This window comes from Dendropsophus ebraccatus, chromosome 11 (genome assembly GCF_027789765.1).
Source record: "Dendropsophus ebraccatus isolate aDenEbr1 chromosome 11, aDenEbr1.pat, whole genome shotgun sequence".
Classification (NCBI taxonomy): Eukaryota; Metazoa; Chordata; class Amphibia; order Anura; family Hylidae; genus Dendropsophus; species Dendropsophus ebraccatus.
The window spans coordinates 35620043-35639744 of record NC_091464.1 but is presented as its reverse complement, the minus strand read 5'-3'; the positions used below and the strand labels follow the sequence as shown (position 1 = coordinate 35639744).

At 40.6% G+C, this 19702-nt stretch overlaps 1 protein-coding gene across 1 annotated transcript in view; it reads left to right on the top strand.

The window, feature by feature from the left end:
- The window catches only part of IL1RAPL1 (interleukin 1 receptor accessory protein like 1), a 1010765-nt gene that overhangs the window by 505997 nt on the left and 485066 nt on the right, over window positions 1–19702 (top strand). The window contains exon 3 of the mRNA XM_069945578.1: window positions 14744–15023. Coding sequence (XP_069801679.1) covers window positions 14744–15023 — 280 coding nt within the window. The remainder of the gene's footprint in view (window positions 1–14743; window positions 15024–19702) is intronic.

Here is a 19702-nt window from a genome sequence, read left to right as displayed (position 1 = left end):
CCTTTGCAAGCTTTTATTCTCCTTTGTAAGTTCTACAATATTCTCTCAAGGTCAGAATGTAAATGTTATGTGTGTCGAATGTATTGATAGTCAGTCTATCCGACAAGACACAAATAGTAAAACACAATTACTAAAAATCCTTTTTTTCTTTAAAGAGAACTCTTTTGTACTGCAAGACAAAAGTGAGGGGTTGCAGTTAACAACATAATTACAGTCAAGAAAAAAAAATATAAAAAAAAATTGTTCTTTATATTTTGGCAAGGCATTCCTTTCACGACCATGGGTCATTGATGCATCAACGCCCAGGTCTTTTTAGGAAATCAGCTTATGGGTTCATAATGACACAGGTGCAGCTCCTGAGCCTGTGTCATCCTGCGGCGTAAATTAACGTTGCTGCAGCATCAGGCATAGCAATGTTAATTTACTGCCCAGTGGCAAGAGGAGGTTAAACCCGGGCAAGATTTACTTTGCTGCCTTAGCCCTCTATGCATATGCCCAAGCCATAGAGTAGTAACTTCTTTCATTGTAACCCACCCTGGCATCAAGCACCTGGGTCAAAATGTGCTGTAAGCCACATAAAGTTATAGTGCATTGCTTGTTTTCATGTTCAAACCAGGTTCTAATATAAAATTAAGAACAAAAAGGGACATTTCCTAAGGAGTCTAATTTGTGTGACTATTCTAATGAGGGTTGGTTTCTACTTTGTTCCAATAACTTGTGAGCACTTGTAGCACTGCCAGAGTGAATGTATCTAAGTAAAAAGTCACCAAAAAAGTCGCAGAAAGTCACAAAAAAGCAAAAATTGCACAAGCATATACATCTGGTACTGACCAAACGTAAGCCTGCACCTGTTTGTGCAACTTTAAAAAAAAATCACAAATGATAAATTTGGCGCTAATCCCGAATTATGCAAACTTTTTGGCGAATTCTCAAAACAGGCAGATTTAGAAAAGTTGCATCTAATAAATATTCGCCCGTCGAATACTGGTTCAAAAGTAGACCAAAAATTGGCCAAAAGTCCAATTATTCACTTAAAAATAGGCACAAAACCCTTAATAAATTTACCCCTAAGTCTTCATACTTGGAGACAGTATTTTGTGTACTACATATTATTGTCTTGTGTGTTGTAAGCCAATAAAATTTCTTTCTGCTGCTTCTGGTTCTTTCCTCGTACAACAAGCAGGATCACAGACACAGAAAAAGGGACATGCTGCAGCTGCATCCCTCCCCCCCCCCCCCCACACACACACACACACTCTCTTCTGGCTTAAATTTACTTTCTAGAAATTTCTGCAGGTTTCTTATTTTATTCTATTCTCTTTTATTAAGCAAAAAAGTTTCCTTCTGGACTCGAAAAGCTGTTTTGAAGACACCCCCCCCACACACACACACACACACTTCAGAAGGAACAGGATTTTTGTGTTTATTATGGTCTTTGGAGGGGGGAGGGGCCGAGGGGTGGATCAGTGAGCATGTAGAGGAGAAAAGGCAGCCCTGTACAGCACATTATCCTGCAATCCTCTCTCACCCAGTTCTCAGAATCAGTTCTCAGAGTTTTTAAACCCCTGCCCCCCAACCCTTCCCCCTCCATAGATTATTATGGACTCAGCAAACCCATCTTAACTTTGCTCTTCAGTAATGAAGACTGCTTTGCCTGCTAATGAACAGATAAGTGAGGAGGGGGAGGTTTTTTTTTTTTTTTTTTTTTTTTTTTTTTTTTGCCTAATAAAACCAGAATTACAGAGTTTCTTAAAATATTTTTTTATTTTGGCTAAAATATTTCAAATGACAGTTACACTTTAAGTAAGATAATAACAATAGGAACCGTTTAAACAGAAAACATGACATTGTTATGCAGGAAATACAGATCTTTAATTTAAGGTGAGCTAAAAGATAAAATGCACAAATTTCTCAAGTCATGTAAACGGTGTTTCAGTTTCCCTACATACTGTACATCTTTGTGTTCCCATGACTCCAATAATTTTCAATATCTCTGCATTGAATAGGTACAATATTCTTTACATCCAAAAGCTGAATACATGTTAAGGCCAAGTTCACATTTGTAGCCCTATTTCCTATTCTTCTGTTCCTTTATAAGAAAAGTGAAAGTAATTGTGTTGGTTAAACAATTAGATATTGGACACCAATGGCTTCCAATTCCCTCTCCATTTAATGGGTCTTTTAGGTTTTCTTCATGGGGTCTTGGATGTCTGTTTTTTTTTTTAACAGAAACTGATGTGAACTTAGACTAAGTCCTTATGCATAGTATAGTGGTCTGTGCATACATTGAATACCAGGGTAATCTTAGTTTGAGCGTTAGAAAGGTGTGCTAATGCTAAAAGTTTTCATAGAGCAGAACATTAGGGACTTTAGCTAAATGCTTCCATATTCTCTACTCTTGTTAAAGAGAAACCATTCATTCCAAAGTCCCAAAGTACTGTAGATCACATTCCCACTCACATTTCCTCTTCATCCCTCTCAGCCTTTGACCCAGTAACGGAGGAAGAAGTCTCCAGGCTCCTCTCTTCCTTACATCTTACCACCTGCTCTAGTGACCCTACTACCTCACACCTAATCCAGTTTCTTTCTCCCGTGCTGTTAGTACTTACCCAACAAAAACCTTCAACCTCTTCCTTTCCCTCAACCTTCAACACTCTGTCATAACCCATTACTGTTAAACATTTCTGGTACTATCCTGTGCAGCTATCGAACTGTCTCTAATATCCGTTTCATCTCTAAACTCCTGATATGTTTAATCTATTCCCGCCTAACCTGCTATCTCTCTGAAAACTTTTCTTGACACCCTTACAGTCAGTTTTTTGCACTTTTCACTCTATAGAAACTGGCCTTTCTTAGGTCTCTAATGATCTTCTCACTGCCAAATAAAAGGGCCACAACTCTCTACTAATTCTCCTAGATCTCTCTGCAGTAGACCCCCAGTATCTCAGACGTATTCTCTGCTCCTTTCATCTTAAGGATTCTGCTCTTGGGTTTATGGACTCTCTTTTTTTTCGTGTTTCTTTATTATGTTCCCACACACCCCATAATGCACTTTGCAGTTTACCCCCTTGAGAAACAGATTTATTGGGAGCCTGCTATCAGACAATTTTAAAGGAAAAAATTTGTCACTTAAATCTTGCAGTGGGCCCCATCAGCTTTCATTTTTATATCTCCCTTTTAGAAAAGATTTTCCAATCAATTCTGTATCAGCAATTCAAAGCCACTAGGGACCAAGCTGATAACTCATGGTTCAGGCAGCATGAAAGGGATGACAGGTTCCCTTAAAGAATGAACACCTATTATACACTTTCTTGAAGTCCCATAAACAGGTTCCATTGCATCCACAGAACAGCATCCTAAACTTTCAAAAGCACCACTTAAGCCAGGGATGGGGAATTCTCGGGCTTCCGGCTGTTGGCTTTCCTTTGGCTGTCCTGGCATGATGGCAACTGTAGTTTTGCAACAGACAGAGGGACAAAGGTTCCCCATTCCTGATTTAAGTTAATGTAATGTACCTCTCAGTCTGTCCAAGAAGAACCACATGGTAGCAGCTGTGACTACTTTACATTCAAGGTGCATGCTTTGCTATATATACATTCATTAATCAATCAAAACTACACAATTCCTACAAAATGCCTTAAAGCTAAAATGAATAAGTCGGTTGCAGTGGATAAAGCATGTGATATGTCAATAATTTGTAATGGAAGTGGATTATCGGGGTTATGTACCAGTGGTCTAATGGGTATTTTATGGAAATTGTGTGCATTAGATATATTGCTAACTCACAAGAAAAAGATCCTGGTGACAAATAGGTGGATCCAAAGTTAACGCTAAATGGGTTCTATTCAGTTGGACCTTTGAGGTCCAATATTATAGTATGTCATGAGTTCAGGCCTCAGAAAGAACTTTTGAGACTCCTGAGAACCTGTTGAGTGCACAGCTTTCCGGCTGCAGATGAGGTTTGGAGCTCTGTAGAGCATTGCCGACTTTTATGTACCATGTGTATCAGCACCACGCAACCACTCACTGTCCTTTTGGATGGTGTACAAGTTTTTGGCTGAAATGCAGTGGTTCCTAAATGTTTTCACTTTTCAAGAATGCCACTAATAGTTGGTTGTGGAAGATCTAGGGGGGGAAAATGTTAAGAACTGACCAGCTGTAGGTATGACTACTAGAGATGAGCGAACCGGCCGAGGTTTGGGTTCGTATGAACCTGAACTCTCTGCTTCTAATTCCCGCTTTCTGGCCGCTCCGTGGAGAGGGTGGATACAGCCTGAGGACCGCCTGGAAAACTGGGATACAGCCTATGGCTATGGCTGTATCCCAGTTTTCCAGGCAGTCCTCAGGCTGTATCCACCCTCTCCATGGAGCGGCCAGACAGCGGGAATTAGAAGCAGAGAGTTCAGGTTTATACGAACCCGAACCTCGCTGGTTTGCTCATCTCTAGTGACTACCTGTTACAGTACCATGCTGGAATTCAGCATTTCTTTCACAAATGTTTGTAAAGACATATTGCATTAGCAGACCTCTTCCTGGGGTCCTAATTATGCTCAATTACCCCTAGGTCTTGATTGTAGGGCAGGATTGGATGACTCATCTTTAATGGTACAAAAAAAAATGCATAGAAGCTTGTATCAATTGAGAAATAATGAGTAACTACATGCCAGGGTTGTTTCAGCTTAATGAGAGTAGTAGTTCCTGTGGAACAATGGGATATCTGTAGGAGAAATGAGGGGGGCAGGGCCTTGGATTATGAAAATAATTTGTTCCGACACTGTGCTTGTAAACCAAATTTTCCCATAAAAAATAATTGAAATGCAGACAATTGGTAAAACAAATGAAACAAGCATTTAGAAACAGCTGCATATGTGTAAGTTACTGTACTGTAATGGAAAGGATTGGAAACACAAGGGCGGACCGAGACTGCAGGGAGCATGAAGGAATGAGCAGGGTATATGTGAGCAAATAAATGCAGCACTTTCTGTCTTGGGAGAGAGAGGTTACAGCTATAATGAGATTACCTCCACAGTCCTGTCCCCTGATGCAAGCCCCAGCCTGAACTGGATCTGCTATGATTTGGAAGGTGAGGGCGACTTCCTGGGTCAGAGTACAGGGCTGTAGACATCGCTATGCAGAACATGTCCCTCCTCCACTCACCCTCCCACCCAGTACAGGGAGCTCTTAATCAAGTTACAATTTTGAAAAATGGTGAGCTTTTCTTGCAAAACACTTTAAATCCAAGTTACTCTTAAACCAAGGTACCACTGTATAACCAAATAGATAAGGGGATATCTAGCAGTCAGTTAACTACTAAAATCTGGCATGGATCCAATCCTCTGGCAAAACACCAAAATCAAAGCACAGGAGCAAATGACATTGCAGCCATTGATCTGCTATGTATAGCAGAAGTAATAAAATGAACGATGGAGACACATCTATCTACTGAAGACTTGCCAAGGCTATGGTCAGTGGTCACTTTATTTTCCAGTCCTTAGGGTAACATTCCTTTTAGGGTAAAATTTAGGGTAACATTCTTCTCTAGCCCCAAGGGTATACATAACAAATCTATTTCTGTATCCTATCTATCTATCTATCTATCTATCTATCTATCTATCTATCTATCTATCTATCTATCTATCTCTATTCATCTATCTTTCTATCAGTGTTTGTTTATGTGTCCATCTGCTCCATCCTTCAGATTATCTATCTAGTTGACTTACTATGTTACTAGACGACATTAATGTTGCCTACATAGTGGTTTGATACAGGGTAAGTGAAGCTAATATTGTACAGCTTGTCTCCAGGAAGCTATCTTTAGATGACTGCATCTCAGGCCTTTTTCAGTAAATATTCACATTATCTTAAATCTTTAAGCCAAGTTTTTCATTTCAAGTCAGTAAAATGATTCAGCATACTGAAACATCTTTTCTAAAATGCCATAAAGTATAAAAATTAGATGGAAATAATTTTATGGATAAAATATGAGATGAGGAACAGTCAGATGCTGTCAGAATCTAACTAAAAGATGCATACATATTTAAGAATCCCATGAACAAATGGATCTTATTACACTTTAATTTTTTTTACTTAAGAAATGCTTTTACCTATTGCAACGCTTAAATTACCAAGACATAACAATACTTTTGATTTCCTTATTTTCATTGGAAAGTTGCAAACCCCTATTACCAAACAGGACCTAGAAATTGAAGTAAATCTATGCCTCTAAGCCAGGTTGTGGCTGCAGAGCTACGAGTCGGTATTTCAATTTTCTATCAAGCAGAATATTATTTTCCCTCAGAAATGATGCATTGTATTCTAAGTAATAGGAAGGATCCCAGCAAAGCCTTAAAATGGACTTAGGTAGGTTAACTGTGGCCTCTGAGACCTTGTTTGTATTCCGGAATGATCAAGTCTAAACCACGGTAAAGCACTGAAGATTTAACTAATCCTTGGGACCTTTGTAAGAAACCATTCTGAATTGTAAGTCAGAAGACCCCAACGTTACAGCTTTATGCCATAAACATATTGAAATAGTCAACATGGCCTATTTCCAATTACACAAAGCCTCTTCTGTGAATGTGTCTTTTTTTCTTTTCTAAATATTGATTGACAGCAGTTAAATTTTTAATAAAAAAGGTGAAAGGTATAACGAAAATAATAATATTATATAATACAGTAAAAATGTGGATGGTCTGATTCTTTTTCTGTGTAAGGGTGCTTTCACATGTAACTTAATTGCAGCAGATTTTACACTGCAAGTGTGCAGCAAAATTCCCTGCTGTTTTCCTGCTGTCACTTTAAATAAAATTGCAGAATTGTTATCCCACTGTGAGTATGTAAAAGGTAGCCCCCTTAACCCCCATTACCGGGGTCCATGCATATATCACCAGGTCCACGCTCTGACTTGCTTTGGGGGTGCCCTGCGTCTGGACGTCCCACTAAGCCAATAAGTGGCTGTGATGGGACAGCGCGCTGATTGGCTGAGCGGGACGTCCAGACGCCAGGAGCCCCCAAAGCAAACCGGAGGGTGGACTAGGTAATATATGGACTGGGCTGCGGGTGATTAAGGAGGCTGCCTTTTATATACTCGCAGCGGGATGACAATACCGCTGCGAGTATGTAATCGTGATAGTGATGGGATCTGTAGAGGATTTCACAGCGAACTTCGAAATCCGCTGTTGATCTTTTATGGATGACTCACCCTTACAAAGAATTCTCATTTCTAATATTGAAATTGAATTCTATTCACACCTTTTATTTAAAGTAACATTCAGTTATTGGTGTTAAGGGGGCAAACATCCTTTCTTTAAAGTGTTACTGTCACTTAAAAAAAGTACAACATGAACTTATATAGATGTTATTGATGCACAGGCTTACTGTTGGGTGACAGCTTTATCTTTTAATAGTACAAACCCAGAGCCCTGTGACACACATGCCTGCATTGTTTTTGTTGGTCCCTTGGTCTTCCTTTCTTTGGTGCTTATTGCCATATATGAAATACAGTATCTTGGCCAGAATCTCTAAGCTCTTGTTCCTGTTTCATGAATATAATAATATATTATTATTGCTGGGGTCCATTACCTTCTGCCACCCTGTAAAACAATCATACAAAGATAAAATTAGCAGTAGTTTCCCTGTGAATCCATCAGAAGCTGTGGTTTGAAGCAGTGAATTGTATCGTTACCAAATAAAAGCAGGAAAAAACTTAGGGGGATATAAATTTCCATAAGTGTTACATATTATAAAAAACATTTCCGTATTACTAGCACTTCGAAATTACTATCTGATTGGTGTGTGCACCTTATTGCTTGCATGTGTCCCTTTGACTTTTCCTTGACAGCTATATTACATGGTGGTTCCATTGAGATGAATGGGACTCTATAACAGTTAAACTTTTACACTGTAGAACTCTCAGTGTGAAACTAATAGAAGGTGAAGGGGCAAAGCATTGCTAGAGAACTAGGCCTCTTCATTTTAGTGATCATAGGGCTCCAAGCTCACATGGACCCTCTTATCCCAGCTGGAAAAATCCTCTGATATGTTCAATGGCATGTCAAGAGATGTTTAAAAGGAAGCATACCTTAAACAACTTTTCTAAGATAGAAAGATAGAATTGGTGGATGGATAGATATATAGATAGATAGATAGATAGATAGATAGATAAAAAAAAAACTAGATAGAATAGTATTTTGACAACAGATACATAAAATAATCTGTCACATCAAATATTTTTGTGCAGTATTTGAATTTATATTAGTCAAGTGTAAGTCAAGTACAAGAAGGAAAATGGAAGGAGAAATCCTTGTTTTACTGTGTCTTTATGTATTTATTTATTTATATTAGCTCATATGCATTTTGTTTATTGTACTCATTTTTTGTACCACATTTCCTGCATTTATGACAATTCAAGGAGGAGAAAAGATGAGGTCTGCTAATTCTAATGCATTAATAATTGAGCTTTGATGTGGATGGTGAATGATGAAGCAGTCCATTTCCATTTGAAGCTCATGACTTTTCCTTTTTGTGCCCGGTACAATCTAAAGTATACAGAAGTTTTTTTTTTCTTCTTCTTCTTTTTTAAATAGGATTTGAAACATGGTTAAAGTGGAATATGAATCAGCAGGTGATCTGGAACTTGAAATATATCTTTGGAAGTGAAACTGCACAAATTGGATATGTCTTAGCTTCCTTACATTAAAGTGTCTCTTCCGCAGAGTATATTTTGAGCAGAAGATGAACAGTCACATTTTGCTGTATTTTTATTATGCAGAGCTATGTTTTGTGTACTCAAATGTAACCAATGTCTGGAAAAGAAATTGAAATCAATAAAGTGCAGAAGTCAGTGCAAAGTACACAAGTTAAATTGCATTGGATAAGAGCAGAATAAAAATAGGTGGTGGAAAATGCAGAGGAGCAGTAACCCAGTAATGTATAGTACATAACACTAAAGCTGTTATATGGGTAAATTGCTTTTAGTAAGTAATGGTTTCCAAGCCAACCATGATTCTTCACACAAGGAGTAGAAAGGCCGGCCAAGAAAGAAAATAGCATACGGCCTATGTTGAAGAAAAAAATACACATTTTGGTCTATTTAAAATACGTTTCTCTATTTCTTCGTAGACTGTTACTAAAAAAAAGTGAAAACAAGCAAACAAAAAAAGTCTATCTATTGGTCTTAAATGGTTTGTCTGAGTAAAAAAAAATCTCCATAGCTAAAGGTTACATAAAAAACAAACAAACAAATAACTATATTTATTCTTTTCACTCCCTTATCAATGCCAAAGCAGTTTTTCTCTTGGCTTCTTCCTAGTTCCTAAAACATCATGACTAGGCAGGGATTGCTCTGCTCAGCCAATCACTGGCCACAGCGGAGTCCTAAATACTTCTAAAATAGACTTCTAAAATAAATTACAAATTTGTCTATTCATATGCTTGCTATAATTATATTATAAGAAACTCATTTTATAGTGTCTATTGATGAATTCATTTTGGAAACCTTAGGATGGGGGGGCATCACCCCTGGTATTAGTAAATCTCTGGTCCTGAGCAGGGCTGGAATAAGGTTGTTGGAGGCCCCTAGGAGTCTTTAACCCACCTCTGGGACCTAGACTTAACATATCTTCCAATAGTAATCATACATATACATTGCATACAATATACATATACATTAAAATCTACAGGAAACAGCTGAACCATCTGTGTTTTGAGCATGAAAGAAATAAAAAAGTATTGTTGCCAATGTTGTTACAACACTGTGTGAACATTAGCCATTACATGCAATTTAGTACATACTGTACTCTGGTGACATAGCTCATATGGGCTGTGTAGACTCTCTTCTAGAAGGTAGACATTTTGGAGGAGGGTAAAACTTTTAAATGTAAGATCTCAGAACAACTCCCTTCAATTACCTACTTATATAGTACAAGTATAGTACAACCCTACATTTTTTACCTCTACTTTAAACCATACATTTTGGATATTTTTTTTCTCTATAAGCGAGAGTAATTAATTGAACCTCTTCACGTCAGCAATACGTAGATATACATTCCTGACACTGAAGAGGTTTGATGTGTGCGGGACCGCTGCAGTGAGAGCGACACCGCACACATCAGTGTCCTGGGAGCTGAGGGTAATAAGAGGCAGCTGTGATCTTGCAGCTGCATCTCATTAACCCCTAAAATGCAGCGATCTATAGCGATTTACAGTGTTTACGGTACTGAGTGATTGGGACCCCCGCAGCGTGGTCCTGATTGCATGTACTGATGGGCAGGGGTAGCCTCTTACCTCCATCCTGTTGGTTCAGCCATCCATGCTTAGAGTCTGCTCTCAGGCGGGCTCTATGCATAGATTGCCGATAACACTGATCTACACTCACCGGCCACTTTATTAGGTACACCTGTCCAACTGCATGTTACCACTTAATTTCTAATCAGCCAATCACATGGCGGCAACTCAGTGCATTTAGGCATGTAGACATGGTCAAGACAATCTCCTGCAGTTCAAACCGAGCATCAGTATGGGGAAGAAAGGTGATCTGAGTGCCTTTGAACGTGGCATGGTTGTTGGTGCCAGAAGGGCTGGTCTGAGTATTTCAGAAACTGCTGATCTACTGGGATTTTCACGCACAACGATCTCTAGGGTTTACAGAGAATGGTCCAAAAAAGAAAAAAACATCCAGTGAGCGGCAGTTCTGTGGGCGGAAATGCCTTGTTGATGCCAGAGGTCAGAGGAGAATGGGCAGACTGGTTTGAGCTGATAGAAAGGCAACAGTGACTCAAATAGCCAACCGTTACAACCAAGGTAGGCAGAAGAGCATCTCTGAACGCACAGTACGTCCAACTTTGAGGCAGATGGGCTACAGCAGCAGAAGACCACCCGTTACTAGCATGGTGTACCTAATAAAGTGGCCGGTGAGTGTATGCTATGCTATGGCATAGCATAGATCAGCACATGCAATCTAATGACTGCACGTTTTACTGTGAAAAAAAGTGTAAAAAAAAATGTTGTAAAAAAAGTTTTTAAAAGTATAAAAAAAAACTTATACCCCCCATAAAAGTTTAATATACCCCATTGCCTATTATAAAAATAAAACTATTTAAAAAAATAAATAAACATATTATATATCGTAGCATGCAGAATTGTCCAATCTATTAAGATATTACATTGTTGTTCCCACACGGTGAACGGTGTAAACATAAAAAAAAACAAAAAAAAAACACACACACACCAGGATTGCTGATTTTTTAAAACTATATATCAGAAGAAAAAAATAAAAAGCGATCACAATTTTTCTGTTACACCAATATTATATTATTAAAAACAAGAGATCATGGCGCAAAAAAATGACACCCCGACCAGCCCTGTAGGTGGAAAAATAAATGTGCTATGGCTCTTAGAAGGGGGGAGGATATTGCATTAATTTGACCTGGACTTTTGTGCATCAAAGGGCTCTGTCTCGAAGGGGTTAAAGGAGAAGTCTGGCCGAACTAAAAATTATACTGTGGTCTGGAGTTGGGAAAAAATAATAAAGAATCTATACTTACTCTTCCCTGTGCCCTTGCAGCACCATATCACTTGGCTCCCCGACCCTGCCGGATGTAATCTTCTCTCCTTTTCTTGGTAGGTGGAAGATAGCATGCTTACCCAATCAGTAACTGCAATGGTTTCCCGCTCCACTTACTGGATGAGCGGGGCATCCGTCAGCTTAGTCGTGAAGTAGCAGGGGGAGAGATGGAACATGGGACGTGATGCTGTGAGGGCATGGGGACTTGCAAGTATATGTTGTTTATTATGTTCCCCCCCACTACCTGCCAATACTGAACATTTTTTATTGCCCCGGACTTCTCCTTTAATAGCGCAAAGGTTTACTTTAGCCCTGGTAGATCCAGAACTTGTACATAGTTTGCTTCAGACAAGAGAGTAATGCAGTGCACAAGATTTTGATAGAACACAGAAATATATAAAATAGAAATAGTAATAACAAATACATCAGTATCATCAGTAAGCAATGCTGTACTTGCAATCACTGGCGGCCTCTTATGAATGCAGTAAAGATTGGCTTGTATTGGCGGAGGTACTGAAAGTTTGTATGTTTTTGTTTTACAAAGGTGGTTTGAAGGTTCAGGACAAGTATAAAACAGAAGTGGGTAATGAACTGAGAAAGGACAAGTTTATATAATCTACTAATACATTTGGATGAGACTAGAAGATCAATACAGGTCTAGTTATAAAGCGGCAAAGGAAATAGTTGTTTCAGATATCTACTTTCAAATCATGAAAATGTATGAGTAGTAAAAGTGAAAGGGGTCTATGAATTGTTTGAGAAAATAACTGGGAGACAGAAAAAATTGCAAAAAAAAAGAACACAACGGCAGCATCAGGGCACAATGATATTTGGTAATGTTGTATGACTGAATAAATCAATTTCCTTATAGCATGACACATGATGCATGAGTGCATATGTCCACGAGACTTAGTTATGTTCACACATTATTGTTAAGGCCATGTTTAGACACTGTATAACAGAGTCCATCCTGTGACACGGCCATGTAACAGAACGGCCACTGTATGTGAAGTTCATCCCGGCCGAGACTGCAGTACCAGATGGATGAACTTCACTTCTTTTTAAATGGAATGCAGGCATATTCGGGTGTGCCCACGTTCCAATTAACATTAGCAGACAATGTAAAGTACGTCTGGAGCCTCACTTTACATTGTCTGCACAGGCTATTTCGAGCGGCCACTTTTCAATGAATAGCGGCCGCATAAAATAGACATGTGAGTTTTCTGTGTGGCTGAATGGAATCCCGGCAAGAGTGTTTACTGTATGTATACACTCCGGCCAGGATTTCATTGTAGTGAATGCGATTGTCCACTATGATTAAACAACGGCTGCTGTTGCAAACCTTAAACAACGGCCATTGTTTAATCAAAAAATACATTGTATGAATGTGGCCTCAACAAAATTTTCTTGTACATTATGGTCAGTACTTTTATCAAAACCAGGAATGGGTCCAAAACACAGAACAAAAGTAGGAATATTTCCATTATAGCTTTTCTCTGTGTTGGTTCCACTCAGGGCCGGCAGAAGTTATGTTGGTGCTATAGGCAGATTAAGCCAATTTCCACCTGGAAAAAAAAAGTTTTAGCCTCTGGAAACTACAAGTCTAAATGCTGAATAAGCCTAGTAAAGTAGATATTAGCTAGGGCAATGTCTCAACCTGTGTTTACAGGACTCTACAGTGCTACAGTGTGCACTAAAACCACAATCACAGAAATGCTGAAAAATGTCTATATAAGGAACCCGCCCTATAGAAACAAACTAAACACCCTCCTTTTTGAAGCGGTGATGTCATTTTTTTTTTTTTTTTTTTTTGGAAGCTTGTTAAAGGGGTTGGCCACTTTATAGTAAAATAGTTCAGTGTACAGTATTAGTAAGTGTACTCACTGTATATACTGACAGCAGCCCCCTGTGCACCTCATAGAGCTAACCTTAGGGTGGTATTACACGGGCCGAGCAGGGCCCGATAATACCTGTAAACGAGCAGCGATCTTCTAGATCGCTGCTCATTTACTGGGCCTATTACACAGCCCGATAATCGTTTGACAAGAGCTGCAAGGACATCGTTACCGATGTCCTTGCAGCCCTTGCTAAAATGGCATACATTACCCATCCACGTGGATGGGTAATGTATATCGTTAGTCGACGGCCACGCACCGCTATTACACGCAGCGGTGCGCGGTCGGCGCCCGACAAAAATAGGGTCTAAACTATATCAACGATCAGCCGATGATCGTTGTCATCAGCTGATCGTTGCATTTATTACACGGAGCGATAATCGGCCGAATCGGGCCAATTCGGCCGATTATCGTTCCGTGTAAAACTACCCTTAGACTTCCCTCCACCCACTGTCCTACTCTGTGGTGAGTCTGGCCATTAGATGGCTGACATGGAGGAGCATGTGACCATACTCCACCGCCCAGTATCCACCACTGAGCCTGTATATGTCTATGGATGACACTGGGGGAGGGTCATGGTCACATGCTTCTCCCTGTCGGCCATTTTATGGACAGAAACACCACAGAGCAGGACAGCACAGCCTGGAGGAGGGGAGTCTGATATTAGCTCTATGAGGTACACAGAGAGCTTCTGTCAGTAAGTGCAGTGAGTACACTTACTAATACTGTACACTGAACTATTGTACTATAAAGTGACCAACCCCTTTAAAAGTTATACAACTATAACTACAGTGGACATTTTTTTAACGGTGTAGTGTCCCAATTATCCAGTATGAAAAAGAGTGATTTCTAATCAATGGTCCATCATATGGCTATTATCATACTGGAATGTTCTTTTGACGCATTCTCCATTACATTGTATATAAATAAAGCTTGATGAAACATAATTTACGACAAGTACTTCACTTCACATTTAATTCCTTCACACTGAACTGATCTGCTACAAATTATTGTGACAGAAAGGTGTAAAAGTATTAGAACTATTTGCCAATAATATTCTACACGCTAGTAATGTGTCAGCCAACGCATTATAGAAATCGGTCTAACACTGACAATATTTGCATAAAGTGATGAGACTCCAGAGTGTAAAGAGAATGATAATCCACATTAGTTACTGGATCTTATTTTTTCCAATGTTACAGTCTGTAGTTTTCTATCACATTATTAATAAGTTACCATTCGGGGTAATGAAGATGGTAACTGTTTGTCTTTTTCTATCTTGCAGCAGATGGATGTACAGACTGGTCGGTGGATTACAAGAAATATCAGGTTTTGGTCGGTGAACCTGTTCGAATAAAATGTGCACTATTTTATGGATACATTAGAGCAAACTACACATTAGCACAAAGTGCTGGACTAAGCTTGATGTGGTATAAAAGTACTGGGCCTGGAGATTTTGAAGAGCCTATTGCTTTTGATGGAATAAGGATGAGCAAAGAAGAAGATGCTATATGGTTTCGGCCAACTGTGACGGAAGACAGTGGTCTGTATGCATGCGTCATAAGGTAGGCATTAAGGTGCATGATTTCATTCAAGACTAGGGAGTTACTTAAAAACAACGTTTAAAATGGTACAACAATCCCAGACACATAGGGGGAGATTTATTAAACATGGTGTAAAGTGAAACTGGCTCAGTTGCCCCTAGCAACCAATAAGATTCTACTTCTCATTCCTCACAGACTCTTTGGAAGATGAAAGGTGGAATCTGATTGGTTACTAGGGGCAACTGAGCCAGTTTCACTTTAAACCATGTTTGATAAATCTCCCCATATTACTCTTTACATTATTTATAGTCATATTATACTGTAGTGAAAGTAAAAGTATGTATCATCTGACTCCCGTTATTCGTGTTTGACCCTTAAAGAATGTGGATTTGTAAATGAAATGTGAAAGGAGCCACCATCACCTTGCCCATTTATAGTTACAGCATTCCAATCTAGTTCATAGGCACAGGTATGTGTTCTAGTGTAAGGCCCCATTCATATTCCATTTTTACCACTAAGCCAGGGGTGGGAACCTTGGCTTTCCAGCTTTTGCAAAACTACAACACTGGTCATGCCTGGGCAGCCAAAGCTTTAGCTGTCCAAGCATGATGGATGTAGTCGTTTTGCAACAGCTGGGGAGCCAAGGTACCCTACCCCTGCTCTAGGCTGCATGTCAGCACCCTGTCAAAAAGTCAAATAAAAAGGTTTCAGAAAGTTACAGTATATAGATTTGAAATTTACTTCTACTTAAAAAATCTCAAGTCTTCCCAAACTTATCAGCTGCTGTATATCCTGCAGGAAATTGTGTTTCCTTTTCAGTCTGACACAGTGCTCTCTGTTGCCACCTCTGTCTTAGACAGGAACTGTACAGAACAGGAGAGATTTTCTATGGAAATTTGCTGCTGCTCTGGACAGTTCCTGTCTCGGACAGAGATTGCAGCGGAGAGCACTGTGTCAGACTGGAAAGAAAACACCACTTCCTGCAGGACATACAGCAGCTGATAAGTATGTAAAGACTTGAGATTTTTAAATAGAAGTAAATTACAAATCTATGTAACTTTCTGAAACCAATTGATTTCAAAGAAAAAGATTTTTGCTGAAGTAACCCTTTGTGACTATTTTTTTAGTTCTTATCCTGAAGGTACAGTATATGTTGCTTTTGTGGACTCAAAAATATGCAACCATTGTTTTAATGGGAATAATGGAAATTATGAACCATTCTCCACAAGACTATCAATGTTAGTTTAGCAGGAGGGAGTCCTGGAAAGCATGGATACAGTCTATAGCCATAACCATGTTTTCCAAGCAGCCTTAACCCCTTAACGACATCGGGTGTAAGTATACGCCCCCGCAGGGTGGGCTTTCACACACAGCGGTCGGGGAAGATGGCCTGCTATAATGTATAGCAGGCCATCTCTGCTCGTCGGCACGGGGGGTGATTAACCCCTCACGTGCCGACGATCGCTGCTATAGGCTGATCGATTCAGATCAGCATATAGCAGCTGAAAACAGCTTTCCGGGTCATCGATGACCCGGTGACCCGGAAAGCAACGGCGATTGGTGCTGTCCGAGATAGCACCAATCACCATAAGTGTCCTCAAGAAAGATGGCACGGATGCCACCCCCACGATCGCTGTGATAGGCTGCCCAGTACTGGCCGGCCCATCACGGCGATCATACTGTAAAAACACAGTTTTGCCGGGTTCTGCTACCTAGCTGAGGGGTGCAGAACAGGTGTGTGTGGTGCAGGTGTACCATACTCACCTGATCTGGGCGTCCGGAGCGACGATCTGCGGTCGCTCTACTGCCCCCTAGCGGCTGATCAGTGAATATTATTCACTGATCAGTTGCTTTGGGTTAAAAAGTTTTTTTTTTTTTCCAATTTTTTTTTCTTTCTTTGCACCCTAACGCCACGGAGAAGGATAACCCTTTGTACATTCCGCAGCTGGCACCCACCGGCGGACTGATGCAGGCGCGTGTCTCCCCCCGTGTCATAGACTCAATCCTATGCACGGGCGGATTCCGTTGTCCGTCCAAAGAATGAACACGTTCACTCTTTGGACAGAGGGCAGTCCGCCGGTGGGTGCCAGCTGCGGAATGCACAAAGGGTTATCCTTCTCCATTCCGCAGTGTGCAGGTACCATTACAGTGTATGAAGGAAGGGACACCCAAATCCACCCCCAGATGCCCCCAGATGAACCCATCCTCGGAGTTAGTGGGGAGATCATTCGGGAACTGATCTTCCCACTGCTGGATAAAGGTTACCACCTGCACGGGGATAACTTTTATACCAGCACCCCCTCTTCTGGTCCCTCGCTGCCCGAGCTACTGTAGCTTGCAGCACGATCCGAAAATATCAGAAGCAGTAACAGAGCCCTATTATTTAGCAGCCATGGAGCGGACCCAGCGCTTCTGGATATGAGGGACCCCGTATCGCACCAGGGTAACATTTTCCAGGTGATGTCCCCCACACTGAAAAACAGGAGACCCCAGAAGAAGTGCAGAGTGTGGGGTAATAGGGGGATCAGGAAGGACACCATTTACCAGTGTGACGCCTGTCCTGATCACCCTGGCCTCTGCATACAGCATCGCTTCAAGGCGTACCACACGTCATTGGAGTTCTGCATTTTCTAAATTCTGTCCCTTATTCCTATTTCAGGAGTCTTATTGATCCAGGGATTATTCTGATTGCCATTATGTAGTCAGGAAAGAATTTTTCCCCTGTGATAAAGCTACTGTCGTCTGCCTCACGAGGGTTTTTTTGCCTTCCTCTGGATCAACACAGGTTTAATTTGATGGAAACCTGTCATTTTCAACCTTATAAACTAATAATTGGCCTAATACCCCCAAATAAATTAATAATTGTCGCTTTTCCCCAGCTAAATAGGTATGGCCGCCATTCCCATTAGAGGATACCATGATGCAATTACAAAGCCTCTGTGCTGCCAGGACAGTAGAAACTCCCTACAAGTGACCCCATTCTGGAAACTACACCCCCTAAGGAATCTAATGAGGGGGCAGTGGGGATATGGCCTCCTGGTGACGGTCACATTTGGGCCGTGAAAATGAAAAAAATGTATTTTTTATTTTCACGGCATATGTTCCACATATGTGCCCGTCACCAGTGGGGTCCATATGCTCACTGCACCCCTTGTTAGATTCCTTATGGGGTTTAGTTTCCAGAATGGGGTCACTTGTGGGGGGTTTCTACTGTACTGGCAGCACAGGAGCTTTTTAATTGCGACATGGCCTCCATCCTCCATTCCAGCCTCTAAATGGCGCTCTGTCCCTTTGGTGGCTTGCCCTGTGCCCATATGGCACATTATATCCACATTTGGGGTATTTTCGTACTCAGGGGAAATTACCCTACACGTTTTGTGTTCACTTTCTTTTTTAACCCCTTGTGGAAAAGGAAAAAATCAAGGCTATACCAACATTTAGTGTAAAAAATGTTTAATTTTTACACTAAATCATTGATCTTGTCTTGATTTTTTCATTTTCACAAGGGGTTAAAAGATAAAAAAAAAAAAAAAACACTACATGTGTAGAGCAATTTCCCACATGTGGACATAAAGCGCCATGCGGGTGCAGGGTAAGCCTCCAAAGGGAAGGAGCGCCATTTGGCTTTTGGAGGCTGGATTTGGCTGGAATGGATTTCGAGGGCCATGTTGCATTTAAAAGGCTCCTGTGTTGCCAAGACAGTTGAAGCCCCCCACAAATGACCGCATTATGGAAATGACACCCCTCAGGGAATGTAACAAGGGGTGTAGTGAGCATATGGACCCCACTGGTGACGGGCACAAATGTGGAACAATATGGTGTGAAAATGAAATATTACATTTTTTACACTATAATGTTGGTTTAGCCTTAAATTTTTCATTTTTACAAGAGATTAAAAGAGAAAAAAAAACACAAAATGTGTAGAGCGATTTCCCGTGAGTCCATAAATACCCTACATGTGGACATAAAGCGCCAAGTGGGCGCAGAGCAAGCCTCCAAAGGGAAGGAGCGCCATTTGGATTTTGGAGGCTGGATGTGGCCAGAATGGATGATGAACGCCATGTCAATTTAACAGAGCCCTGGTGTTGCCAAAACACTGGAAACTCCCCACAAGTTACCCCATTCTGGAAACTACACCCCTCAAGGAATCTAACAAGGGGTGCAGTGAGGATATGGACCCCTTGATGACCGCCACATTTGTGCCGTGAAAGTGAAAAAATGAAATTTTTCCCTTTCACGTCACATTGTTCCACATTTGTGCCCGTCACCAGTGGGGTCCATATGCTTACTGAACCCCTTGTTAGATTCCTTGAGGGGTTTATTTTCCAGAATGGGGTCACTTGTGGGGGGTTTCCAGTGTTTTGGCAGCACGAGGGCTCTGTAAATGCGACATGAACCTTGAAATCCATTCCAGTAAAATCCAGCTTGCAAAGGCCAATTGGCGCTCCTTCCCTTTGGAGGCTCGTCATGCGCCCGCTTGTCACTTTATGTCCACTTGTGGGGTATTTCTGTACTCGGGAGAAACTGCGCTACACGTTTGGTGTTTTTTTTTCTTTTATCCCCTTGTAAAAATGAAAAATGAATGCTAGAACAACATTTTAGTGTATAAAATAGATTTTTTCCTTTTTTACGCCACATTGTTCTGAAAATCTGTGAAGCACCTGTGGGGTCCAAATGCTCACCGAACCACTTGTTACATT